Source organism: Pimephales promelas, chromosome 5, assembly GCF_988280905.1.
Source record: "Pimephales promelas chromosome 5, fPimPro1.hap1.1, whole genome shotgun sequence".
Lineage (NCBI taxonomy): Eukaryota > Metazoa > Chordata > Actinopteri > Cypriniformes > Leuciscidae > Pimephales > Pimephales promelas.
Genome location: NC_142773.1, coordinates 780,771 through 808,024, shown reverse-complemented (window position 1 = coordinate 808,024; position 27,254 = coordinate 780,771). Strand labels below are relative to the sequence as shown.

Below are 27,254 nucleotides of genomic sequence, written 5' to 3'. Positions count from 1 at the left end.
CGAGACCGGGATCCCACCCCGCGCTCACCGTCAGCCCGAGACCAGGATCCCACCCCGCGCTCACCGTCAGCCCGAGACCGGGATCCCACCCCGCGCTCACCGTCAGCCCGAGACCGTCAGCCTGAGACCTGGGTCCCAGTTTTCTGTTAAACTCACAGCATCTAAACTTTACTTCCTGTCTATGTTCGTTTCTCGCACTCTTGCTCAGTATAAGAGGCTGTGTAGAGTTGAGTACGGCTGAATTATTTGCTGACGACGTGATTTAATAAACTCTGGATTATTCTACATCTCTTCTTCTCACAGGTCAGAAACATGTTTCTAAACACATTCATTTCTCATCTTTAATGAGGAGATTTATTTCATATCCATGACTGGATTATTTGCTATTTTATCAGAAATATTTTAATATATTGATGCCACTTGTAATTTATTAAATGTTTGTAACATTGTAACCAAGTTTATTTATCATTTGTCCAGATATTCCTTTCATATTTTAAATTTGATGTTAATCAGGAAGAAACACAGAGTGAAAATGTGAACAAAGCATCTAATGAACTTGTCATTAGTTTCACTGTTTCTTGCATTTCTTCCTGATTTACATCACATTTAAACTATGAAAGGAATATATGGACAAATGGTGATTAAACTGTGTTACAATGTTACAAACAACAAGAAAGAGTGAAAACAGATGGAGTGATATCAGTCACACATATGCACTGCATATATTATGAACAAAATATAGACTAATCCTTTTTACAGTTTTTTTATTGGCTTTGGTACTATTTTCCAAAGTAAGATGTACATTGTCAAAACTCTGCTATCCTAACAGGTCGTCAAAAGTGCACTTTTCAAACATTTCATCATGTTTTCAGTTGTGTTAGTTCAATTCACAAAATCACCAAGTATCATTTTCACAACTCAAAAATAAATGTTTCATTCACAGTAACTGCCTTACATAAAGCTCTTACTATCAAACTTTTGGAAGAAGTAGCTTCCACTTGGTGGAGTAAGCTCCCACAGGTTGTGGTCACCAGGCTGGGTCTCACTGACCTTCCTGAGTACGAGCTCCCACCCGATGTGGTCGCCAGGTTACAGGCCTCAACAGGCCTTCTTGGTTATGAGCGTGGGCTCGGGCTGGACGGTGAGCGTGGGCTCGGGCTGGACGGTGAGCGCGGGCTCGGGCTGGACGGTGAGCGAGGGCTCGGGCTGGAGGGTGAGCGTGGGCTCGGGCTGGAGGGTGAGCGTGGGCTCGGGCTGGAGGGTGAGCGAGGGCTCGGGCTGGAGGGTGAGCGTGGGCTCGGGCTGGACGGTGTGCGTGGGCTCGGGCTGGAGGGTGAGCGCGGGCTCGGGCTGGACGGTGAGCGTGGGCTCGGGCTGGACGGTGAGCGAGGGCTCGGGCTGGAGGGTGAGCGTGGGCTCGGGCTGGAGGGTGAGCGAGGGCTCGGGCTGGAGGGTGAGCGTGGGCTCGGGCTGGACGGTGTGCGTGGGCTCGGGCTGGAGGGTGAGCGCGGGCTCGGGCTGGACGGTGAGCGTGGGCTCGGGCTGGACGGTGAGCGTGGGCTCGGGCTGGACGGTGAGCGTGGGCTCGGGCTGGACGGTGAGCGTGGGCTCGGGCTGGACGGTGAGCGCGGGCTCGGGCTGGACGGTGAGCGCGGGCTCGGGCTGGACGGTGAGCGCGGGCTCGGGCTGGACGGTGAGCGCGGGCTCGGGCTGGACGGTGAGCGCGGTCTCGGGCTGGACGGTGAGCGCGGGCTCGGGCTGGACGGTGAGCGCGGTCTCGGGCTGGACGGTGAGCGCGGTCTCGGGCTGGACGGTGAGCGCGGTCTCGGGCTGGACGGTGAGCGTGGGCTCGGGCTGGACGGTGAGCGTGGGCTCGGGCTGGACGGTGAGCGTGGGCTCGGGCTGGACGGTGAGCGCGGTCTCGGGCTGGACGGTGAGCGCGGGCTCGGGCTGGACGGTGAGCGCGGTCTCGGGCTGGACGGTGAGCGCGGTCTCGGGCTGGACGGTGAGCGCGGGCTCGGGCTGGACGGTGAGCGCGGGCTCGGGCTGGACGGTGAGCGCGGTCTCGGGCTGGACGGTGAGCGCGGGCTCGGGCTGGACGGTGAGCGGGGGCTCGGGCTGGACGGTGAGCGGGGGCTCGGGCTGGACGGTGAGCGCGGTCTCGGGCTGGACGGTGAGCGCGGGCTGGACGGTGAGCGCGGGCTCGGGCTGGACGGTGAGCGCGGGCTCGGGCTGGACGGTGAGCGCGGGCTCGGGCTGGACGGTGAGCGCGGGCTCGGGCTGGGGCTGGACGGTGAGCGCGGGCTCGGGCTGGACGGTGAGCGCGGTCTCGGGCTGGACGGTGAGCGCGGGCTCGGGCTGGACGGTGAGCGCGGGCTCGGGCTGGACGGTGAGCGCGGTCTCGGGCTGGACGGTGAGCGCGGGCTCGGGCTGGACGGTGAGCGCGGGCTCGGGCTGGACGGTGAGCGTGGGCTCGGGCTGGACGGTGAGCGCGGGCTCGGGCTGGACGGTGAGCGCGGGCTCGGGCTGGACGGTGAGCGTGGGCTCGGGCTGGACGGTGAGCGCGGGCTCGGGCTGGACGGTGAGCGCGGGCTCGGGCTGGACGGTGAGCGCGGGCTCGGGCTGGACGGTGAGCGTGGGCTCGGGCTGGACGGTGAGCGCGGGCTCGGGCTGGACGGTGAGCGCGGGCTCGGGCTGGACGGTGAGCGTGGGCTCGGGCTGGACGGTGAGCGCGGTCTCGGGCTGGACGGTGAGCGCGGGCTCGGGCTGGACGGTGAGCGTGGGCTCGGGCTGGACGGTGAGCGTGGGCTCGGGCTGGACGGTGAGCGCGGGCTCGGGCTGGACGGTGAGCGTGGGCTCGGGCTGGACGGTGAGCGTGGGCTCGGGCTGGACGGTGAGCGTGGGCTCGGGCTGGAGGGTGAGTGCGGGCTCGGGCTGGAGGGTGAGCGTGGGCTCGGGCTGGACGGTGAGCGTGGGCTCGGGCTGGACGGTGAGCGCGGGCTCGGGCTGGACGGTGAGCGTGGGCTCGGGCTGGACGGTGAGCGTGGGCTCGGGCTGGACGGTGAGCGTGGGCTCGGGCTGGAGGGTGAGTGCGGGCTCGGGCTGGACGGTGAGCGCGGGCTCGGGCTGGAGGGTGAGCGTGGGCTCGGGCTGGAGGGTGAGCGCGGGCTCGGGCTGGACGGTGAGCGCGGTCTCGGGCTGGACTGTGAGCGCGGTCTCGGGCTGGACGGTGAGCGCGGGCTCGGGCTGGAGGGTGAGCGAGGGCTCGGGCTGGAGGGTGAGCGCGGGCTCGGGCTGGAGGGTGAGCGTGGGCTCGGGCTGGAGGGTGAGCGAGGGCTCGGGCTGGAGGGTGAGCGCGGGCTCGGGCTGGACGGTGAGCGCGGGCTCGGGCTGGAGGGTGAGCGAGGGCTCGGGCTGGAGGGTGAGCGCGGGCTCGGACTAGACGGTGAGCGCGGGCTCGGGCTGGAGGGTGAGCGCGGGCTCGGGCTGGACGGTGAGCGTGGGCTCGGGCTGGACGGTGAGCGCGGGCTCGGGCTGGACGGTGAGCGTGAGCTCGGGCTGGAGGGTGAGCGTGGGCTCGGGCTGGAGGGTGAGCGTGGGCTCGGGCTGGAGGGTGAGCGAGGGCTCGGGCTGGAGGGTGAGCGTGGGCTCGGGCTGGACGGTGAGCGTGGGCTCGGGCTGGACGGTGAGCGCGGGCTCGGGCTGGACGGTGAGCGCGGGCTCGGGCTGGACGGTGAGCGTGGGCTCGGGCTGGAGGGTGAGCGTGGGCTCGGGCTGGACGGTGAGCGTGGGCTCGGGCTGGAGGGTGAGCGCGGGCTCGGGCTGGAGGGTGAGCGTGGGCTCGGGCTGGAGGGTGAGCGTGGGCTCGGGCTGGACGGTGAGCGTGGGCTCGGGCTGGAGGGTGAGCGCGGGCTCGGGCTGGAGGGTGAGCGTGGGCTCGGGCTGGAGGGTGAGCGAGGGCTCGGGCTGGAGGGTGAGCGCGGGCTCGGGCTGGACGGTGAGCGCGGGCTCGGGCTGGAGGGTGAGCGAGGGCTCGGGCTGGACGGTGAGCGCGGGCTCGGGCTGGAGGGTGAGCGTGGGCTCGGGCTGGACGGTGAGCGTGGGCTCGGGCTGGAGGGTGAGCGCGGGCTCGGGCTGGAGGGTGAGCGTGGGCTCGGGCTGGAGGGTGAGCGAGGGCTCGGGCTGGACGGTGAGCGCGGGCTCGGGCTGGACGGTGAGCGCGGGCTCGGGCTGGAGGGTGAGCGAGGGCTCGGGCTGGAGGGTGAGCGCGGGCTCGGACTGGACGGTGAGCGTGGGCTCGGGCTGGAGGGTGAGCGCGGGCTCGGGCTGGACGGTGAGCGTGGGCTCGGGCTGGACGGTGAGCGTGGGCTCGGGCTGGACGGTGAGCGTGGGCTCGGGCTGGACGGTGAGCGCGGGCTCGGGCTGGACGGTGAGCGTGGGCTCGGGCTGGAGGGTGAGCGTGGGCTCGGGCTGGAGGGTGAGCGAGGGCTCGGGCTGGAGGGTGAGCGTGGGCTCGGGCTGGAGGGTGAGCGAGGGCTCGGGCTGGAGGGTGAGCGAGGGCTCGGGCTGGACGGTGAGCGCGGGCTCGGGCTGGAGGGTGAGCGCGGGCTCGGACTGGACGGTGAGCGTGGGCTCGGGCTGGAGGGTGAGCGTGGGCTCGGGCTGGACGGTGAGCGTGGGCTCGGACTGGACGGTGAGCGCGGGCTCGGGCTGGACGGTGAACGGTGAGCGCGGGCTCGGGAATTTTTGCATCCCTTTTCTGTCTTTCGAGTCTATTTTTCCTTTTTTATGCACCACTGTCACTTTTCTTCATCTTTTTTTGCACTCTATCGGGCGGTTCAACTGTCCTGACTTCATGTGACACTAAAGGCTTGAAATCACACATAATGAGACAAATCTCTAATGCACTTTAAAATACGTGTTTGTATATTTCTGACATCTCCAACAGCTCTTGTTGTCAGTTATAACAACTTATTGAATTGTTTCGTAGATATTGCATTGAGTTTTTGTAGATGATATTGTCACTGAACTGAGTACAGAACAGGATTAAGCACTAACAATTGAATTAAAAACTGAGTTTATCTGCAGTGTGTACGTGATGGGCTTTAATAACTGACAAATATAACATTTTAAAACAATATTGATTGAATCTGTAACATCAGTTCAGCCACTCTATTTATATTATAATAACCAGTTTTGTATCCAATCAGGACTCCTGATAATATCACATTTATATATTTGACATTTATCATAATCATTGATTATTCTGAATATTGCTAATCTGAGATGTTGTAATAACATTGAGCTCTGTCTGTGTGATTGAACAGATTCAAAGGAAGAGGAGAAAGAAAATCAGCAGAAAACAAGAAGACTGAGAGAAACATGGAGGACAGAAATGACACACAAACCAGTGAATCACGAGAGGAAAGACGACCGACACTTGTCAGATCGAACAGTTTCAAGCCAAAAAAGCCAGACTGTGAGTGTTTGATCATTATTGAACTTCAACCCTTCATTACATTTTAGTTTTGTTGTCAGATTTACAAATCACCCACAGTTAGGAGAGTGCTACACTAACCCATAGTTGGGTTGCTTTTATCCATACTGGGGTTATTTTTAACATTTAGGGGTGGTGATGGCGCAGTGGATAAGACACATGCCTTTGGTGTGAGAGACCCGGGTTCAAATCCACTGTGAGACACCAATGTGTCCCTGAGCAAGACACTTGACCCCTAGTTGCTCCAGAGGCATGCGACCTCTGACATATACAGCAATTGTAAGACGCTTTGGATAAAAGCATCAGCTAAATGAATAAATGTAAATATGAACCCCAAAATGTTAAGTGATGATCTTCAAACTGATAATGGTAATGACAATGATAATGGTTCAAACTGGTAATGATCTTCAAACTGATTCTTCAGACTTTCTGCACTAGAATATTGAAGCTTGTGATTGTTGTGATGTAGAACAATATCCCATAAACTCAATATATTTGTGATTTCTAGTGTCCTGTGATCCAGACGGGCCTGTAAAGAGTGAGGAAACTGAGGAGAGATTCTCATCAAACCCTTCATGTTCTCAAGAACAGACAACATCACTGACATCTTCATCATCATCTTCATCTCTGACATCCATCAGCAGCTGAAGACCTGAACATCTTCATCATCTTCACCATCATCATCACTAATATCCATCAGCAGATGAAGACCTGACGGAATGGATAAGCTCATATAACAAAATTGGATGACTAGTAATTTCCTACTACTAAATTCTGAAAAAACAGAGATTGATTAAAGTTAAGATTGAGCCCCTGTAGTCACTTGGACTATTTTAACGATGTCTTTAATGACTTTTCGAGGACAGCAAGAGCCAGTCCCTCAAGAAGCCTATGGACTAGTATGCAGGAGTGATCTTAATATCTTAAATATCTTAATTTGTGTTGTGAAGATGAACGAAGGTCTTACGGGGTTGAACAACATGAGGGAGAGTAAATACTGACAGAATTTTCATTTTTGGGTGAACTAACCCTTTAACTTTGAGCAATGGTGGAGCTATACTTGACTTTTCTGAGGAGCATTTAAAACAAAACAGCTCCTTGGACAAAATGAAATGTAATATTGTAGTAATAAACAAAGCTTTATTTTAGTTCAGATAAGGCAAGAGTCAACACTTTCTAGGCTTTATTGAGAAAAACTGATGTACAAATTTATTTGTCGACTGGATAGCTCTCAGAATGGCATTATTAAGCTACTGACTGATCCTAGTATAAGTGTTGTGCATTACCAGTCACCTCTGTGGAAGCACTGGTATAACTGTCTAATGGACTGACAATAAAGATGAAATGAAAAAAAATATTATGCATCTCTAATTGCTCTTTTAATTTACGTAAAATTATGTAATCAATAAGTTATGACGTTTGTATTTACACTGCTTTTTACAAGATTCAATTATTTTTGGAGTCAGTTTAATGTAATTTAAGTTTAAATGACTTAAATATCCAAGTTAATTGTACTTAATTTAAGGCTAACAAAAAAAAACTGAAAATCAAAATTTATTTCATTTATATGTTTGTTCTGTTTTATTTATTCGTGCTATTGCTTGTAATTTGATTATTTGTTCCTATTTTATTACTTAGTTTGAACTAGTAGCTTTTGGTGTCATACCCTTATTTATTATGTGTACATGTATAAAAAAAAAAACACATCTAGGCCCATTTCTTTTCTTTTACGTTATTCAGTTTTTGTTGTGGTCCAGTGAAAATCCTTAAAAGTAACTTTTATCAGGATCCGCTGAAATAGGAGCGTTTAAAGTGAAAACACACTTTTGATGGACACATAAATATGAGTTCAGGCAATAAGTGCCTATAATGCCCAAATCTAGTGAGTCTTAACAAGAACTGGTGTAGGCAAAACAAGAAAAGAAAATTAATACTCAAAGATATTTATATAAGATTTAGCTATTTTTTTTTATTTTTATAATTATTCAGTTTGGGTGAAAGTATGGTGTAGTATACAAATAAAAATAAACTAAAGTAAACTAGGCATAAAATATGATATATAGTCTTTAGTGTGTTTAAGCTGAATCAGTTTCACTGTCATCAACATCTCAGAAATATGATTTATGAATGGAGGAATCAGACATTTCTGAAATAAACAGTAATATTCCTCGTGCTCGTGTAAAACATTGAAGTGTTTCTCAGCAGAATTAATAAATCCATATGAAAATATTTCACTGCAACATAACTGAATTACATGTACAGATCTCACAGTCGATCAGGGATATGATCCACATTATAGAGTTTCTCAGAACTCAAACACAGAACAGTTCATTATAAACACAATTAAATATATAGTTTTATGAATGTAGTGAATAGTGTGATAATATAACGGCTCGATCAAAGCTTGTGTGTTGATGAAGATCGAGGTTTGATGATCTGACAGAATTATGATTATTCTCAGATTGATTCATTATTTATCAGCACAATAAACCTGTTTCTCACTTTCTTTAAAACTAGTAAATGAAGTGAATAAATGTTTTACCAGAGACTGGATTCATCTGATGATGATGATGATGAAGACAATGAAGATGACGAAATATCTATAAACACTTATCTGAAAAATATTCTTAAATCATGGATTAGGAATCAATTACAAGTGATTTCACACACATTTCCCTAATAATCTAATTATTTCTGTCTGTGTCTGTGTGTGATTCACCCCAGACATGAACACTCGTGTCCTGCGAGACTGACCCGGTCCATTACTGACATCATCTGGAGGAACACACACACTGCGTTTTATATATATAATGTGTGTAGTGTGTGTGTAATGTGTGTATTCACACAGAAGATGGCAGTAATGGACCAGTTAGTTCAGTGTTGGAAGTTGTTTTCCAGTGCAAATCTACACATTCAGAAATAAAGTTAGACATTTACAAGAGATAAAAAGAAATATGAAGTCTTGCTTTTGGTATAAGAATAAATATCTGACCAAGGGCTAAAATCCAATCAATTCAAAACACGTTTTCATTACTAAATGACGGACTTGTATTTTTTTTTTTTTAAGCTAAAACACGTTAAAATTTTTCCAAGACTTAATTTTGCATTTGCTTTTCAGTAATTGATCTTGAAATAATCATCAAGATGAATCTTGATTTAAAGATGTTTCGATGTTTTTATTGGAAACAAGATTAAAAAATTAGGAAGAACATCATTTTCGCCATGCATGTGACGTAACGCCATAACTTCATAACTCTAAGACTTTCTGCTCTGATTTAGACCTTAATTATTATAAGGTGAGTTAAGATTAAACAGATTCACACATTATATTCATGCATAACTCCAGTAAGCAGACGATAACAAAGAAAATTAGGTTAAAAGTCACTTATCAACTCACATGATAATCCAACAAACACTGACGAGAAATAGGGCTAAAACTGACGCATTAATGAAAGTGGAACAACTACACAAGCTATACACGGGTATGCTTTGTACTACAGCAAATTTAACAGAGCTTTGCCAAAAAATAAATATAAAACATGTACTTGGTTGTATAATCACTAACTGTATTACCTCAATGAATTGTGCTGTTGCCTCACAGTCCTTAAACTGAGAGTACCCATGATCCTTCATCGTGACACGGATCGACTCAGCGTCCCAATTCGCCTACTTATACTACGCCCTATGTACTCTTTTTGTGAGGAAAAAGTACATACTTTTGAGTGTGTAGCAAAAGAGTAGGCAAGCTTTGGGACATACTATCACGTCATCTTTAACGGACAGCTCTGTCGCGTGCTGCGTGATCCTGTCACCGTAAACTGCCCTGTCAATCATCTTGTCACAGTTAAAATCCTCCATTCTATCTAATTTTATTTCCTACCGTTTCGGAGAGCACGTTCATCTGCCAGTTGTGGGTCTTTCATGCTCTCCTCGTGTTTGCGATTTGAATATGATACATTTAAAACGTAATGGCTAAACGTGTCTTTACAAAAGTTCACAATGCTGCTGCAAATGCAATATAATGTGGACAACATTGAATAAATTCATTTTCGTCAGGTTAGATACTGATAATTAATCACTCAAAGCTCTTTATCTAAACCTCTCTACGAGTCTGTAGTTTTTTAACACTTTTTACTCGTGTTTGTAGTTCTAACCGAATCCTCGTCCAACGCGCAATGGTTTGTGGGCAATATCAGCCGTTAGAGTGTGCATCGATCTACACTTCGGATTCTGACCGGAAAAAGTAGACCATCCGGGTATCTTTGAAACACTCATTTCAACATACTACGATTTGGGACGTACTAATTCTATTTTCGAATACTATTTAGGACGGATAGTGTGCGAATTGGGACGCAGCAGGGACACCCTCATCTCGTGGGTTTCAAAGTAGACGTGTTTGTCTGTGATTTTATTGGCAGCATGAAGTCCATAAAGTTGGACTGTATGCCTGCAAAGACAGAATCAGTCTCTGCTCAAACTAGTGCAAACAGCAAAATATTGATTATCACGTCCAGCCATAACTGTGCAAATGGACAGACGACAATATTTAGATATAACGTTTAGCAGCAGATGCATAACTTGTGCAAATGATCATTATTTACCTGCAACATATTACGTGCCAACTTGAGCATGTGGCAAGCGTCCATCATTACAAAACCTTTCTCTCCAGTCAGCGGATGCAAGAAACTGGTTTGAAGCGGCTCTCGTGAGTCTCCCTTCAGCTCACGGCCAAGTTGGTTGCGCATGCTGACATTGGAGGCATCACCATCCATTGTGACACATACCAGATTGAGGCTTCGTGAAGCAAAGCAATAAAACAGTTGAAGCAAATGGCGACACCTGGTGGTCAATTGCAGGTGTTGATCTGAAACAACCTTTACAACGAGCCATTTAAAAATGTGTTTTTTATTGTATTTTTTTTTTTATATATGATGCTTGTAACCTGTAGTCTCTTCACATTGCATAATGTTATTTTGGTCATGAAAAATGATTATTAATAAAACAAATCAAGCCACAATGTCTCACTTTCTTATAGATTTTATTTAAAAATATTAATTTCTCTGCTGTTCTTTCTATTAATCTATATATATATATATATATATGGTGGGGGGGGGGTGTTTTAATCAAAAACACGCCTGTCCTGACCAGTTACAGTGGCGTAGATCGTAGAGTGTGTAGTTCTTGAAAGAGCAATTGATGCGCTCGGGTTCAAGCCTGGCTTTTGCCGAATATATGAGATGTAAAAAGTATAAACTAACTAACATGGTCTCTAGAGTTATATTTTGCCAATGGACTAAAATCAAAACCATTATATGGCTTTTTGCCTCCATAAAACAGCACAATACTTTAAGAATAGGCATTCTATGTGCACTATATTGTTTTTTTCATATATTTTTTTACGGCTCAAAATCTTGTTACAAACTATCTTTACAAATATTAAATGGACTCATATGTTGTATCGATGAGCTAAATTAGTTTTATTAAAAAAAAAAAAAAGCGTTTGTCATATGGTGCTATGTAGAACCACAAGAGGTGCCATAGAGCACATTAACCACCCCAGAGAACCACTGAAGAACCTTTTTTTAAAGAGTGTAACGTACAACTACACAGGTATATACACAATAATAAGCAGAGAACAAATGTCACATCCAGTTAGGCTTTATTATTGTGATAATGACCATCTGACTTGACAGATTTACATCAGAAAACTGTTGTATGACATGGTTTGGTAGTTTATCATAATATGAATAATTACAACACATTTGATCTTGCGGTTCTTCTCGTCTTACAGCTGATTTAGTTGATCTGTGTGAGTTTCGGGTTGAGGTCACGTCACCTCAATCACAGCAGAGCATGATGACGTCATTGAGAGCGGTGTCGTCTCCACTTCCCTGTGGGTCTTCCACCCGTGTCTTGAGGCCACAGATTCCTCTTCCTGGACACGTCGGGCTCCAGTCGCCCCAGTTGCCCCAGTCGCCCACGTGGCTCGGAAAGGTACTCCACAGCTCATCACCTCCACTGCACCTAAAACTGGAAAATTCAGATGGACAATATTGAGAAACGTTACTGTGCCGTCACATGATCACCTACAGCAGCACGACTGCCAATCTGATCTTCACTAAACTACTGATAGGGGGCGAACCGGAGTCCTTAAACTGCAAAAAAGTTGGTATAAGAGGTTTACACGTTATAACTTACAGCACCACACACTCACTTGATGTTGTTAGCGGCCGTATCGTCGTTATGTCCTCGGTGAGATTCGACTTTCAGCTGGAAAGCGTTCAAGTATCCAGTATGACACCATTGTGGTAGTGCCCAATGACCCCATCTGAAGAAAACACAAGGTTGCCTGATCAAATCTATTATTATTCAAGAAAATCCTCAATTTGCTTAAATGCAAGAATTATCCTTTACCTTCCTGCTTTGGACTCAATTGGGGTGTCACACGATCCTGTGAAACCTTTGGACCGATCAACACAACAAAGCTGAATGGAGTTGAGGCCTGTATCGTCACCGGCAAGCTGCATTCGTTCAATCTAAAAACAACAGTGAGACGATCAGTAAACGCTAACCCAGGGGTCGTCGAGCTCAGACGCCACAGGGCCCTCATTTAAAACACATCAAACGTGAAGGGCCACAAATTACAGCTTGTATCGCAAGACTTTGACATTATAGTTTTTACTTAATTAAGAAACGCAGTTTAATACCCCTCTCGCTAGTCTTTATGCTAATTAAAGTAATCGAATACTGATATGAAAATAAAATAACCCTGGAGCAGTGGATTGACAGTTTAAAATAATAATGAGATTTATAAGACATGTTTTTATACTCAGGGTCGCTTTACAAAGTTATTATTCTTATACAGGCCCACTATTAGCCCTGTACATCTAACTCTAACTAACATTAATCATTATGCTCTTTAGTATTACTCAGACACTTTAAAGATCTTAACAGCAACTGCACAGTTTTAATCCTTTTATGCGCTCATCCCCTCTCAATATTAGCAAAACTAGAGTCAATGCTCAACTTACCTTCATATTAAACCCTGCGGCGTACTTTCCACTTGGACACTTGGTATAACCGGTCGCCCACGATCCCCAGACCCCTCCATTCGGCATCTTCAGCTCAGACTCGCCGCTCACAGGCCCAATAATGGCTAGCAGTGAAAACAGCATGGACAAGAAGTGATGCATTGCTACAGCACTGGCCTAAACACTGACTTATATTAAATTAAATTGAAGTTCACTATCTGTAGAGACCAATAAAACAGGTTTCACAGCATTCTCAAGTTTATTAAGGAGGAAGCCTCATATTTATACACAAGATTAAGCAGAATCATTAACCATGATGTCCTTTCCATCCAATCACAATAATCAAACATCAACCCCTACCATATGTGGTATATTAAGAAATTATGTTTTATTAACAAAGTTCGGGAGGAGCACGTTCAGATAATTAACCCTAATTAAACACATGTGCAGCACATTCAGATAATCAAACCTAATTAAGTGGAGCACATTCAGTTATCTCATATCTCTATTCAGTCATATATTTATATTAGGGCTGTGCAAAAGTTAATTGCGATTAATCGCATCCAAAATAAAAGTCTGTGTTTACATAATATATTTGTGTGTGCTGTATATAATTATTTTGTATATATAAATACCTATGCATGCATGTATATATTTAAGAAGTATTTGTGCTTAAATTCTGTATATATTTATAAATACATAATCTATATTATATAAATATAAATATTTTATATATGAATAACATATTTTCTTAAATATATACATGCATGTGTGTGTATTTATATATACAAAATAATTATATACTGCACACACAAATATATTATGTAAACACAGACTTTTATTTTGGATGCGATTAATCGCAATTAACTTTTGCACAGCCCTAATTTATATATGATAATCACGCTGTAAGTAACCTCTAAAATCTAGAAAGTAGATTGAGGCTTCGTGACGCGATGAAACAGTTGAAGCAAATGTGCCATATTGTGTCGAGGCTCCGAATCTCAGCGGTGACACCTAGTGGTCACTTGTAGGAGTTGATCTAAAACAACCTTGACAAAAAACGAGTATAAAAATGTTTTTATTTCTTATTATTGTAGCGGTTTTTCTAATATGTGAAGCTATGCTCCTCACTGTGCAGAATGTTATTTTGGTCCTGACAAATGAATAGTGTCACAATGTCTCACTTTTAAGATATTCTTATTAAAAATATGAATTTCTCTTCTTTGGAAGGCTGGAAAATACTCTTTGGTCTCACCTGAACCGCCTCAGGTAAGATTTTTTTACTTTGGTACTTTCATGTTCCCTTAAAATTAGCAGAAACATCACAACTACACTACATTAAATCAACGGCTATTTGGTTAGGGTTTTGAGATCCAACACAATTTTGTACAAAGTTTAAAAATTTCTTGAAATTTGAACCTGGGGTTTCATACTGTGTAATATAGTTAATAAGTAACATTACATCATTTAGGCTCATGAAAAATTTGGTTAACTACACGTATGTAAACCATTGCTTTCATTTCAAGTGGTAAGTGGTATGTGTGTGGTTACCACACTGACTTCACAACTTTTGCCTAACTTTAAATCTAAAAATAAAAATAAACACACCCCTGCTCTAAGAGAATGTTAGTTGCTTTCGATAAAAGCTGATTTGGATATAAGTGTCTGCTAAAGGCTGTAAATTTAGAAAGTGCGCTGCAGAATGTTTTTACATGAAACTGTATTATTGAGCAAAATTGACCTTTCTCATGGTTGGTTTCTTTTAACAGGTTTGCATATCGCAAGAAAAGGATAACAGCACGTTTTAAGATTTTGTGATTAAATCTGAGAGCTGGATCACATATCTTAATTTGTGTTCTAAAGATGAACGAAAGTCTTACAGGGTTTGAACAACATGAGGGAGAGTAATTCATTTTTGGGTGAACTAACCCTTAAAAATAAAAGCATAAATGCAGTTATTTATGAATTAAACCCAGAAATTCATAGTTAACCTATCCAATTTCACGAAGAATGGGCGTTTGTAAATTTGTAAGACACACACACACTTTCAGTATCTTGTTTATATTGTGTTTAAACTGGTGTGGAATTTGGTCCAAAATGTGAAACAATTTCAGTCTCTGAATAGATCGCTCCACATGCATCCTAGCTTTTGAAATCAATCTGTTATTGTTCACTTCCTCCTGAGTGAACCGTCCATCGACGAGGAAAGACGGGATGTTCAGGGAAACTCCTTCTGGCAAAATGTCCTGAATTGTGAAGCCCTTGTCTGCCATAACCATATCGCCCGGATGTAAGTGTTGGAGAAGTCCACAGTCAGCTGTTATTGCCTTGTCTGAGGCACTCCCACCGTACAGGTCACTGGCAAAGGTGATGCATCCATTAGGAGCGACACCGATTAAAGCCTTGTACTGGCTCTTGTACTCCGTGTCAGAGACGGCAACCTCTGTGCAGTCGAGCACGATCCGACAGTTCGGGAAGGGCTGGAAGCAGTCTGGCAGCGATGTTTGATTCTTAGTTGTGGAGGGGATGTTGTTCTCAAGCAAACCGACATACAAAATCTCATACAGGGCACTAATGATGCTGGTGAAGATGTCCGTTACTGTGGCTGTGCTACAATTAAACCTTGTTGCAAGGTCTATGTGGCCACAATTTAGCCTAAGCTTCATTAAGGTCAGGAGCAATTGATCAACTAAGGGCATCATTTGGACAGTCCAATCAGAATGATATTGTAGTTCAAATTTAGAAAGAAGCGATTCCAAAAACAGGACCGTGGCAACATCAGGCAATCCAGTGAAATATTGAACTCTCTCAGGACTGAAGGAAAAAATGTGTTTTTTCAATTGTTCATTCTCTGCCCTGAGCATCTCATTCTCCACCTCGAGGGCCACAAGACTTTTTGAAGTACACGGGGTCTCCACCGTGTCAGCATCCGGTCCCTCATCCTCACCGTTGCAAGGGACCATTTGTTTCTTGCGTTTTGGGAGATGGCTGAGGTTCTCTGGGAATCGGAAAGTCTTCCCCTCATTCCAGGCAAATCTTGACGGCCCAGCAGCTTTTCCATTGGGGAAATGCCAACTGCACACCCTAGAGTTGCAGTTTGGGATGAAGTTTTTACGTCTGTAAAAAATAAATGCATTTATAATTTTAGCATTTAAATATTAATTTTAAAATTACAATATTTACATTCATTCACCAACAGGATTTATTATTATTATTATTATTATTTAAAGGTTGTACCATGTTCCTATTGACCAGAAAGAGTTATTTCAGGTGAAAATCTGACAATATCTCACAGCTCGCTTGCTTTACATACAACAATCAAATAGGTTTATGAAACAATTACTGTAAGTGCTTTTTCATGTTCCAAAGGTTAGTATTTTCCTAGTGACCTGACTAACTCACTACATGTGACATTTCTGTAATACCTAATATTATTATAATAATTTACATATACAATAATATAACGCTGTAATTCACTAAAAGGAGGTTTGTTTGTTTGTTTGTTTCAGGTTGTAGTACATTAATAAACATGAGTCTGAGCTTATATCTCAGACAAATGACAAACGTTAGCAGATTATCATACTAAAACTGGTCTAATGTTTTTTTTTCTTGCCATGTACACACATCTTCATGCTTCGATTTGTCTATAGACTAGTGTTCTTGTTTTTGTTATCATTTTATAACGTATCATTTTCGTTCACACAGCGCTAACTTATATACTAAAACATAGACTGCAGGCAAAGCTAACATTAGCCTTAGCTAGCTAACTTCGTTTCATCTTAACTAGGCGGCAGAACAAGGCCTGACAACCGAAAAATAATGCAAGATTTGGGTTTATAGCAACAAACAACATATAAAACCCATGACTATATAAGCCCTTTTCTTAAAGGTCTGATTTCGCTTCAGCGCCAGTGGGTGTTAAGGATAAAGGAAAGAATTGTAACTTACCTGATCAACTGCAGCCATTTTCTCTTTTCTTTCTCGTCACAGGGAAAGCGGAAGAATGACAGTTTAATGTCACTTGTTTTTTTTAACTCCGATCTATTTAAACAACACGGGACACAGCACTGCGGCATGTTAAAACCAGGTTAAAACTCGTATCGGGCGAAAGCGGTAAATAGATGGAGAGGACCCGGCATTTGGACCCGGAAGCGATATTTTTTTCCCAGGATGGTAGGGAAAGACTCATTAATATTCATTAGGGAACTCATTCCTGATTGGTCTTAACCCCAGTGACGGCAGAGAATTGGCACTGGCTGGTTACTTCCGGGTTCTGGACTGGCTGCAGTAACCTGTCTCTGTCCATGCGGGGGCGCTCGCGGTCGAGTGCAGAATGAATGGGAGTCAATGGGGTTTCACCCCCATAAATCCACTTTTCTCAGGATGTAATTTTTTGTCAAGTAATTTGAAAGTTGCATTCAAAAGGGAGGGCTAAGAAAATACACTCAGCTGAAAATTGCATTTTTAAGTTCACTTATCTGTTCTAAAAATCCGTTCAAAACTGTGATGACGGCACACAATTGCAGAATGCTAGCGTGCTCCTGCCAAAAACGGCCTAACCTGTAGGATATCAAAAGGACATAAGTACTCGTTCAATCGACTTTTGGCCTATAATCTATATTGAACTTGCGGAATCAACAATAAAATCTATGTTAATTTAACGACAAGCAGCTGAAAGAGACACTTTTAGCCGTTTAGCCCCATAGACTCCCATTCATTCTGCACTCGCTGGAACTTCAACCAGGATGATACACAATGGGGCTCTGGTGACGGTTAGGTTTAGGGGTGGGGTTAGGGGTTGGACGTCAGTCCTCTCCAAGTACACCTGGCTGCAGCCTGCAGATCGGGGTGGGGTTAGAGGTAGGTCATCCGACCAATCAGGGATGAGCTCCCTAATGAATATTGATGAGTCTTCCCCTACCATCCTGGGAAAAAAAATATCGCGACCCGGAAACAGTATTATCGGAGCTTGATTGCGTCACGAGTTAACAAGCCGAATTTGAAAACTTTTTTTTTTTATATTACTCTGAATATAAAAGTATAATAGTCTCAAATTTTGGGGGGGTGGGGGGGTCTTCTGTTTCTGTTTCGGGGGTCTTCTGTTTCTGTTTTAATTTACACTAGTGCCACACAAGGTACGCAGAACGAGCCCCAGGATTAAAGGGATGGCTGATTTACTCACCCTGAAGCCATCCTAGGTGTGCATGACTTTCTTTTTTTCAAATGAATACAATCAGAGTTATTTCAAACATTTCCGGGCTCTTCCAAGCTTTACAACGGCCATAGAAGTGCATTTTCACGATAAAAATGTATTTATCACAAAAGTGCATCTGTTTGTCATAAAAATGCACAAAATGCGTTCATGTAAGAGAAAATTTCCACATCGACGAAAATAACTAGCTTTCGGCAGACAATCTGGGAAGAAAATGGCATTCAGGCCGCAGCAATGTGACAGCCTAGAAAACATCCAAACATAACTCAGATCATAACAGTATTTGAACACAGATTCAGAACTGCTTCTTGATTCTGCCACGGTTTGTGATATTTACAAGCTTCTCAAATATTACAATGAGGTTTGAATTTGTTTGCAATTTCTGAATATGCATTATGCCATTTTAGCTAAACGTATAGCTTTAGAAAGGGAAAAGGTTTAGCGTAACAGGATTGTTCCTGTAGATTACGCTGGTTTTTCCTCAGGAAACACATGAACTGATAAGACAATTACTGTGAATGCAATAGAAGTCACTGTAGACAACCTGCCTCATGCAATAATGTGATGATCTGATGTCAAGTGTCATGTAGAACAATGTCAAACTACAAGGTTCTGTTTAGAAAGTCTTTATTGCTGATATTTGGCATTTCAGGGAGTCTTCAGAAGAATCCCCAACAATTATACACACAGGGATATAAACTCCAATAATAAGCAGAGAGCAAATGTCACATCCAGTTACACTCTAAAAAATGCTGGGTTGTTTTAACCCAACTTTGGGTCAAATATGGACTAACCCAGCCGTTGGGTTAAATTTTTACATTACATTTTTAACCCAGCATTTTGGGTTTGTCCATATTTGACCCAAAATTGGGTTAAAACAACCCAGCATTTTTTAGAGTGTAGGCTTTATTTTTTGTGATAATGACCGTCTGACTTTACATGACCTGGTTGGTTGGTTTATCGCAATATGAATAATTACAACACATGTGATCTTCTTGCAGTTCTTCTGGTCTTCCTCGTACAGCTGAAAGAGAGATCAGATTTAGTTGATCTGTGGGTCAGTGTGAGTTTCGGGTTGAGGTCACGTCACCTCAATCACAGCAGAGCATGATGACGTCATTGAGAGCGGTGTCGTCTCCACTTCCCTGTGGGTCTTCCACCCGTGTCTTGAGGCCACAGATTCCTCTTCCTGGACACGTCGGGCTCCAGTCGCCCCAGTTGCCCCAGTCGCCCACGTGGCTCGGAAAGGTACTCCACAGCTCATCACCTCCACTGCACCTAAAACTGGAAAATTCAGATGGACAATATTGAGAAACGTTACTGTGCCGTCACATGATCACCTACAGCAGCACGACTGCCAATCTGATCTTCACTAAACTACTGATAGGGGGCGAACCGGAGTCCTTAAACTGCAAAAAAGTTGGTATAAGAGGTTTACACGTTATAACTTACAGCACCACACACTCACTTGATGTTGTTAGCGGCCGTATCGTCGTTATGTCCTCGGTGAGATTCGACTTTCAGCTGGAAAGCGTTCAAGTATCCAGTATGACACCATTGTGGTAGTGCCCAATGACCCCATCTGAAGAAAACACAAGGTTGCCTGATCAAATCTATTATTATTCAAGAAAATCCTCAATTTGCTTAAATGCAAGAATTATCCTTTACCTTCCTGCTTTGGACTCAATTGGGGTGTCACACGATCCTGTGAAACCTTTGGACCGATCAACACAACAAAGCTGAATGGAGTTGAGGCCTGTATCGTCACCGGCAAGCTGCATTCGTTCAATCTAAAAACAACAGTGAGACGATCAGTAAACGCTAACCCAGGGGTCGTCGAGCTCAGACGCCACAGGGCCCTCATTTAAAACACATCAAACGTGAAGGGCCACAAATTACAGCTTGTATCGCAAGACTTTGACATTATAGTTTTTACTTAATTAAGAAACGCAGTTTAATACCCCTCTCGCTAGTCTTTATGCTAATTAAAGTAATCGAATACTGATATGAAAATAAAATAACCCTGGAGCAGTGGATTGACAGTTTAAAATAATAATGAGATTTATAAGACATGTTTTTATACTCAGGGTCGCTTTACAAAGTTATTATTCTTATACAGGCCCACTATTAGCCCTGTACATCTAACTCTAACTAACATTAATCATTATGCTCTTTAGTATTACTCAGACACTTTAAAGATCTTAACAGCAACTGCACAGTTTTAATCCTTTTATGCGCTCATCCCCTCTCAATATTAGCAAAACTAGAGTCAATGCTCAACTTACCTTCATATTAAACCCTGCGGCGTACTTTCCACTTGGACACTTGGTATAACCGGTCGCCCACGATCCCCAGACCCCTCCATTCGGCACCTTCAGCTCAGACTCGCCGCTCACAGGCCCAATAATGGCTAGCAGTGAAAACAGCATGGACAAGAAGTGATGCATTGCTACAGCACTGGCCTAAACACTGACTTATATTAAATTAAATTGAAGTTCACTATCTGTAGAGACCAATAAAACAGGTTTCACAGCATTCTCAAGTTTATTAAGGAGGAAGCCTCATATTTATACACAAGATTAAGCAGAATCATTAACCATGATGTCCTTTCCATCCAATCACAATAATCAAACATCAACCCCTACCATATGTGGTATATTAAGAAATTATGTTTTATTAACAAAGTTCGGGAGGAGCACGTTCAGATAATTAACCCTAATTAAACACATGTGCAGCACATTCAGATAATCAAACCTAATTAAGTGGAGCACATTCAGTTATCTCATATCTCTATTCAGTCATATATTTATATTAGGGCTGTGCAAAAGTTAATTGCGATTAATCGCATCCAAAATAAAAGTCTGTGTTTACATAATATATTTGTGTGTGCTGTATATAATTATTTTGTATATATAAATACCTATGCATGCATGTATATATTTAAGAAGTATTTGTGCTTAAATTCTGTATATATTTATAAATACATAATCTATATTATATAAATATAAATATTTTATATATGAATAACATATTTTCTTAAATATATACATGCATGTGTGTGTATTTATATATACAAAATAATTATATACTGCACACACAAATATATTATGTAAACACAGACTTTTATTTTGGATGCGATTAATCGCAATTAACTTTTGCACAGCCCTAATTTATATATGATAATCACGCTGTAAGTAACCTCTAAAATCTAGAAAGTAGATTGAGGCTTCGTGACGCGATGAAACAGTTGAAGCAAATGTGCCATATTGTGTCGAGGCTCCGAATCTCAGCGGTGACACCTAGTGGTCACTTGTAGGAGTTGATCTAAAACAACCTTGACAAAAAACGAATATAAAAATGTTTTTATTTCTTATTATTGTAGCGGTTTTTCTAATATGTGAAGCTATGCTCCTCACTGTGCAGAATGTTATTTTGGTCCTGACAAATGAATAGTGTCACAATGTCTCACTTTTAAGATATTCTTATTAAAAATATGAATTTCTCTTCTTTGGAAGGCTGGAAAATACTCTTTGGTCTCACCTGAACCGCCTCAGGTAAGATTTTTTTACTTTGGTACTTTCATGTTCCCTTAAAATTAGCAGAAACATCACAACTACACTACATTAAATCAACGGCTATTTGGTTAGGGTTTTGAGATCCAACACAATTTTGTACAAAGTTTAAAAATTTCTTGAAATTTGAACCTGGGGTTTCATACTGTGTAATATAGTTAATAAGTAACATTACATCATTTAGGCTCATGAAAAATTTGGTTAACTACACGTATGTAAACCATTGCTTTCATTTCAAGTGGTAAGTGGTATGTGTGTGGTTACCACACTGACTTCACAACTTTTGCCTAACTTTAAATCTAAAAATAAAAATAAACACACCCCTGCTCTAAGAGAATGTTAGTTGCTTTCGATAAAAGCTGATTTGGATATAAGTGTCTGCTAAAGGCTGTAAATTTAGAAAGTGCGCTGCAGAATGTTTTTACATGAAACTGTATTATTGAGCAAAATTGACCTTTCTCATGGTTGGTTTCTTTTAACAGGTTTGCATATCGCAAGAAAAGGATAACAGCACGTTTTAAGATTTTGTGATTAAATCTGAGAGCTGGATCACATATCTTAATTTGTGTTCTAAAGATGAACGAAAGTCTTACAGGGTTTGAACAACATGAGGGAGAGTAATTCATTTTTGGGTGAACTAACCCTTAAAAATAAAAGCATAAATGCAGTTATTTATGAATTAAACCCAGAAATTCATAGTTAACCTATCCAATTTCACGAAGAATGGGCGTTTTGTAAATTTGTAAGACACACACACACTTTCAGTATCTTGTTTATATTGTGTTTAAACTGGTGTGGAATTTGGTCCAAAATGTGAAACAATTTCAGTCTCTGAATAGATCGCTCCACATGCATCCTAGCTTTTGAAATCAACCTGTTATTGTTCACTTCCTCCTGAGTGAACCGTCCATCGACGAGGAAAGGCGGGATGTTCAGGGAAACTCCTTCTGGCAAAATGTCCTGAATTGTGAAGCCCTTGTCTGCCATAACCATATCGCCCGGATGTAAGTGTTGGAGAAGTCCACAGTCAGCTGTTATTGCCTTGTCTGAGGCACTCCCACCGTACAGGTCACTGGAAAAGGTGATACATCCATTAGGAGCAACACCGATTAAAGCCTTGTACTGGCTCTTGTACTCCGTGTCAGAGACGGCAACCTCTGTGCAGTCGAGCACGATCCGACAGTTCGGGAAGGGCTGGAAGCAGTCTGGCAGCGATGTTTGATTCTTGGTTGTGGAGGGGATGTTGTTCTCAAGCAAACCGACATACAAAATCTCATACAGGGCACTAACGATGGTGGTGAAGATGTCGGTTACTGTGGCTGTGCTACAATTAAACCTTGTTGCAAGGTCTATGTGGCCGCAATTTAGCCTAAGCTTCATTAAGGTCAGGAGCAATTGATCAACTAAGGGCATCATTTGGACAGTCCAATCAGAATGATATTGTAGTTCAAATTTAGAAAGAAGCGATTCCAAAAACAGGACCGTGGCAACATCAGGCAATCCAGTGAAATATTGAACTCTGTCAGGACTGAAGGAAAAAATGTGTTTTTTCAATTGTTCATTCTCTGCCCTGAGCATCTCATTCTCCACCTCGAGGGCCACAAGACTTTTTGAAGTACACGGGGTCTCCACCGTGTCAGCATCCGCTCCCTCATCCTCACCGTTGCAAGGGACCATTTGTTTCTTGCGTTTTGGGAGATGGCTGAGGTTCTCTGGGAATCGGAAAGTCTTCCCCTCATTCCAGGCAAATCTTGACGGCCCAGCAGCTTTTCCATTGGGGAAATGCCAACTGCACACCCTAGAGTTGCAGTTTGGGATGAAGTTTTTACGTCTGTAAAAAATAAAATGCATTTATAATTTTAGCATTTAAATATTACTTTTATAATTATAATATTTACATTCATTCACCAACGGGATTTATTATTATTATTATTATTATTATTATATAAAGGTTGTACCATGTTCCTATTGATCAGAAAGAGTTATTTCAGGTGAAAATCTGACAATATCTCACAGCTCGCTTGCTTTACATACAACAATCAAATAGGTTTATGGAACAATTATTGTAAGTGCTTTTTGTAGTATTTTCCTAGTGACCTGACTAACTCACTACATGTGACATTTCTGTAATACCTAATATTATTATAATAATTTACATATACAATAATATAACGCTGTAATTCACTAAAAGGAGGTTTGTTTGTTTGTTTCAGGTTGTAGTACATTAATAAACATGAGTCTGAGCTTATATCTCAGACAAATGACAAACGTTAGCAGATTATCATACTAAAACTGGTCTAATGTTTTTTCTTGCTATGTACACATATCTTCTTCATGCTTCGATTTGTCTAGTGTTCTTGTTTTTGTTATCATTTTATAACGTGCTTCGTGGTACATTATTCGGCATTTTCGTTCACACAGCGCTAACTTATATCATAGCTGCCAACTCTCACGCATTGGCCGTGAGACACCCGCATTTGATTGGTTTCACACGCTCACACGCCACACCCCCGATTTCTCACGCTGAAGTGTCAATCCTCCCGTTTTTCCGGGTTTCTCACGTATTTTAGCTCTTTTACTGTCTTCCCATGTTAGTATTTCCCGTAAAATATCTCATATTTGTACACTCTGATTGTGTGAGACGTACAAGCTCGGACAGATTCGGCTCGAAGTCGATCGTCCTCGGATGCGGTTCCGCGCGCGCTGTAACACAAGCTTTGCACACAGCTCGAAGTGAGGTCTTGCCGGTGTTCTGTCGATCTGTCCTACCTTGTCAGATTTTCCTACCGTAGCGCAAAATTATAGCCATATCTATTGGTTCATCCTACCTCGTCGTAAAATCCTACTGAGCGTTTCTGCTTCGCGTCTGTGACTACATTAAATATTTCAGTGTAACTTTGCCGAATTTTCTTATTAGGCTATGTTACGGTGATTTTACAGTGAAAAGTAAGTTACCTCTTCAGATTGTCCTATGAAATAAACGGTAGGATGATTTTACGTTGCAAAATACCTCATCAGATTGTGCTACCAGTATGAAATAAACGAGTAGTATGATTTTACAGTGCAAAATGCCTCATCAGATTGTCCTACCAGTATGAAATAAACGAGTAGTATAATCGTGTGTGTGTTTATATTTTACACCAAACAATCAAATCAATTCATGCCAATTCATCAATTTAATGTGAGAGTAAACAGTTCTCATTACTGCTATTATATCTTTGTATAGTAATAATTGACATAAATAGTGAAAAAAGATCTCGCGCAAGTAGTAAAATATTATGGGCGTGTTGTTCAGCGTGACAAAAATGACGTATTATTGATGTGCGCATGCGCAGTAAGCCTTGGTAGGACAATCTGACGGGTAGGATGGAATGTCAGAACACCTGTCTTGCGCACCCAACGCGTCATTTTTACCGCGCTCGTGCAGACGCGTCGAGTATAAACAAGGCTTTACTCCATGTCAGCGCGCGCAGAGACCTCAAGGTGCAGAGACCTCTCCCAATCATCTCCAGCAGAAACAGCCTCCCCGTTTCCCTCGTAAGCTGATCTTAGTATTTAAACATTCTCTATGGTATTTTTTTAATGACACAGTGCTCTTTCTCACACATATGTGGGCTAGTTCTAAATTCTTTAGACTTTTTGATTAGTGCTTTATTTTTAAAGTTTGTGAGTAAGAATCGTGAGGAAAAAAAAACCTTATTTTGGGGATGGTTCCCGGGAAATCTCCCTTTGATGTTGACAGCTATGGGTTGGTCAACTGCCTGAAAGATGAGTTTATCTATTGATCTATCTGTTGGGCCACTCGTGATCCACTAGTTATACCGCAAATTAGTTACAAATCTCCCGTGATCTATAGCGAATGATCTATAGCGAATGAACAACCACCCCCCCCCCCCTACCCCCCCCCCCCGGTCAACAGATCTCACGCCAAGCAAAACTCAAAAGTTGGCAGGTATGCTTATATACTAAAACATAGACTGCAGGCAAAGCTAACGTTAGCCTTAGCTAGCTAACTTCGTTTCATCTTAACTAGGCGGCAGAACAAGGCCTGACAACGGAAAAACAATGCAAGATTTGGGTTTATAGCAACAAATAACATATAAAACCCATAACGTTAGACTACATAAGCCCTTTTTTTCTTAAAGGTCTGATTTCGCTTCAGCGCCAGTGGGTGTTCGGGATAAAGGAAAGAATTGTAACTTACCTGATCAACTGCAGCCATTTTCTCTTTTCTTTCTCGTCACAGGGAAAGCGGAAGAATGACAGTTTAATGTCACTTGTTTTTTTTAACTCCGATCTATTTAAACAACACGGGACACAGCACTGCGGCATGTTAAAACCAGGTTAAAACTCGTATCGGGCGAAAGCGGTAAATAGATGGAGAGGACCCGGCATTTGGACCCGGAAGCGATATTTTTTTCCCAGGATGGTAGGGAAAGACTCATTAATATTCATTAGGGAACTCATTCCTGATTGGTCTTAACCCCAGTGACGGCAGAGAATTGGCACTGGCTGGTTACTTCCGGGTTCTGGACTGGCTGCAGTAACCCGTCTCTGTCCATGCGGGGGCGCTCGCGGTCGAGTGCAGAATGAATGGGAGTCAATGGGGTTTCACCCCCATAAATCCACTTTTCTCAGGATGTAATTTTTTGTCAAGTAATTTGAAAGTTGCATTCAAAAGGGAGGGCTAAGAAAATACACTCAGCTGAAAATTGCATTTTTAAGTTCACTTATCTGTTCTAAAAATCCGTTCAAAAATGTGATGACGTCACACAATAGCAGAATGCTAGCGTGCTCCGGCCAAAAACGGCCTAACCTGTAGGATATCAAAAGGACATAAGTACTCGTTCAATCGACTTTTGGCCTATAATCTATATTGAACTTGCGGAATCAACAATAAAATCTATGTTAATTTAACGACAAGCAGCTGAAAGAGACACTTTTAGCCGTTTAGCCCCATAGACTCCCATTCATTCTGCACTCGCTGGAACTTCAACCAGGATGATACACAATGGGGCTCTGGTGACGGTTAGGTTTAGGGGTGGGGTTAGGGGTAGGACGTCAGTCCTCTCCAAGTACACCTGGCTGCAGCCTGCAGATCGGGGTGGGGTTAGAGGTAGGTCATCCGACCAATCAGGGATGAGCTCCCTAATGAATATTGATGAGTCTTCCCCTACCATCCTGGGAAAAAAAATATCGCGACCCGGAAACAGTATTATCGGAGCTTGATTGCGTCACGAGTTAACAAGCCGAATTTGAAAACTTTTTTTTTTATATTACTCTGAATATAAAAGTATAATAGTCTCAAATTTTGGGGGGGTGGGGGGGTCTTCTGTTTCTGTTTCGGGGGTCTTCTGTTTCTGTTTTAATTTACACTAGTGCCACACAAGGTACGCAGAACGAGCCCCAGGATTAAAGGGATGGCTGATTTACTCACCCTGAAGCCATCCTAGGTGTGCATGACTTTCTTTTTTTCAAATGAATACAATCAGAGTTATTTCAAACATTTCCGGGCTCTTCCAAGCTTTACAACGGCCATAGAAGTGCATTTTCACGATAAAAATGTATTTATCACAAAAGTGCATCTGTTTGTCATAAAAATGCACAAAATGCGTTCATGTAAGAGAAAATTTCCACATCGACGAAAATAACTAGCTTTCGGCAGACAATCTGGGAAGAAAATGGCATTCAGGCCGCAGCAATGTGACAGCCTAGAAAACATCCAAACATAACTCAGATCATAACAGTATTTGAACACAGATTCAGAACTGCTTCTTGATTCTGCCACGGTTTGTGATATTTACAAGCTTCTCAAATATTACAAAGAGGTTTGAATTTGTTTGCAATTTCTGAATATGCATTATGCCATTTTAGCTAAACATATAGCTTTAGAAAGGGAAAACGTTTAGCGTAACAGGATTGTTCCTGTAGATTACGCTGGT

The 27,254-nt window shown here is 43.2% G+C and overlaps 4 protein-coding genes and 1 long non-coding RNA gene across 5 annotated transcripts; 1 reads left to right on the top strand and 4 right to left on the bottom strand.

Moving 5' to 3' along the window:
* On the top strand, positions 1 to 6,846 carry LOC120479137 (uncharacterized). The gene is made up of 3 exons (XR_005622838.2): positions 1 to 303; positions 5,328 to 5,479; positions 6,006 to 6,846. It is a non-coding gene; the product is annotated as an uncharacterized LOC120479137 (long non-coding RNA).
* A 4,293-nt stretch (positions 6,847 to 11,139) lies between these two features.
* Positions 11,140 to 13,007, bottom strand: LOC120479136 (vitelline membrane outer layer protein 1). The gene is made up of 4 exons (XM_039671418.2): positions 12,529 to 13,007; positions 11,912 to 12,033; positions 11,712 to 11,825; positions 11,140 to 11,527 (listed from the first exon to the last, which is right to left on the bottom strand). The coding sequence occupies exons 1-4, from the start codon at positions 12,688 to 12,690 to the stop codon at positions 11,335 to 11,337; spliced, it is 591 nt and encodes a 196-aa protein (XP_039527352.2). The 5' UTR covers positions 12,691 to 13,007; the 3' UTR covers positions 11,140 to 11,334.
* A 370-nt stretch (positions 13,008 to 13,377) lies between these two features.
* Positions 13,378 to 17,034, bottom strand: LOC148978795 (uncharacterized). Its single transcript, XM_089130785.1, has 2 exons — positions 16,477 to 17,034; positions 13,378 to 15,645 (listed from the first exon to the last, which is right to left on the bottom strand). The coding sequence occupies exons 1-2, from the start codon at positions 16,602 to 16,604 to the stop codon at positions 14,520 to 14,522; spliced, it is 1,254 nt and encodes a 417-aa protein (XP_088986911.1). The 5' UTR covers positions 16,605 to 17,034; the 3' UTR covers positions 13,378 to 14,519.
* A 1,316-nt stretch (positions 17,035 to 18,350) lies between these two features.
* On the bottom strand, positions 18,351 to 20,511 carry LOC120479135 (vitelline membrane outer layer protein 1). The gene is made up of 5 exons (XM_089130790.1): positions 20,026 to 20,511; positions 19,409 to 19,530; positions 19,209 to 19,322; positions 18,831 to 19,024; positions 18,351 to 18,764 (listed from the first exon to the last, which is right to left on the bottom strand). Exons 1-4 carry the CDS (start codon positions 20,185 to 20,187, stop codon positions 18,832 to 18,834), a joined length of 591 nt encoding a protein of 196 aa, XP_088986916.1. The 5' UTR covers positions 20,188 to 20,511; the 3' UTR covers positions 18,351 to 18,764; position 18,831.
* Positions 20,512 to 20,871: 360 nt separating this feature from the next.
* On the bottom strand, positions 20,872 to 25,773 carry LOC148978794 (uncharacterized). The gene is made up of 2 exons (XM_089130786.1): positions 25,517 to 25,773; positions 20,872 to 23,143 (listed from the first exon to the last, which is right to left on the bottom strand). The coding sequence occupies exons 1-2, from the start codon at positions 25,642 to 25,644 to the stop codon at positions 22,027 to 22,029; spliced, it is 1,245 nt and encodes a 414-aa protein (XP_088986912.1). The 5' UTR covers positions 25,645 to 25,773; the 3' UTR covers positions 20,872 to 22,026.
* Positions 25,774 to 27,254: the final 1,481 nt, after the last annotated feature.

Excerpts from the sequence above, each read along its gene's own strand:
- LOC148978794 (XM_089130786.1), bottom strand. The coding sequence starts at position 25,644 with ATGCCGCAGTGCTGTGTCCCGTGTTGTTTAAATAGATCGGAGTTAAAA. Across the intron at positions 23,144-25,516 it reads AAATGGCTGCAGTTGATCAG|ACGTAAAAACTTCATCCCAA; the intron begins GTAAGTTACAAT and ends TATTTTTTACAG.
- LOC120479136 (XM_039671418.2), bottom strand. The coding sequence starts at position 12,690 with ATGCATCACTTCTTGTCCATGCTGTTTTCACTGCTAGCCATTATTGGG. Across the intron at positions 12,034-12,528 it reads CCGCAGGGTTTAATATGAAG|ATTGAACGAATGCAGCTTGC; the intron begins GTAAGTTGAGCA and ends TGTTGTTTTTAG. Across the intron at positions 11,528-11,711 it reads ACGGCCGCTAACAACATCAA|TTTTAGGTGCAGTGGAGGTG; the intron begins GTGAGTGTGTGG and ends TGAATTTTCCAG.
- LOC148978795 (XM_089130785.1), bottom strand. The coding sequence starts at position 16,604 with ATGCCGCAGTGCTGTGTCCCGTGTTGTTTAAATAGATCGGAGTTAAAA. Across the intron at positions 15,646-16,476 it reads AAATGGCTGCAGTTGATCAG|ACGTAAAAACTTCATCCCAA; the intron begins GTAAGTTACAAT and ends TATTTTTTACAG.
- LOC120479135 (XM_089130790.1), bottom strand. The coding sequence starts at position 20,187 with ATGCATCACTTCTTGTCCATGCTGTTTTCACTGCTAGCCATTATTGGG. Across the intron at positions 19,531-20,025 it reads CCGCAGGGTTTAATATGAAG|ATTGAACGAATGCAGCTTGC; the intron begins GTAAGTTGAGCA and ends TGTTGTTTTTAG. Across the intron at positions 19,323-19,408 it reads ATTGAGTCCAAAGCAGGAAG|ATGGGGTCATTGGGCACTAC; the intron begins GTAAAGGATAAT and ends TGTTTTCTTCAG.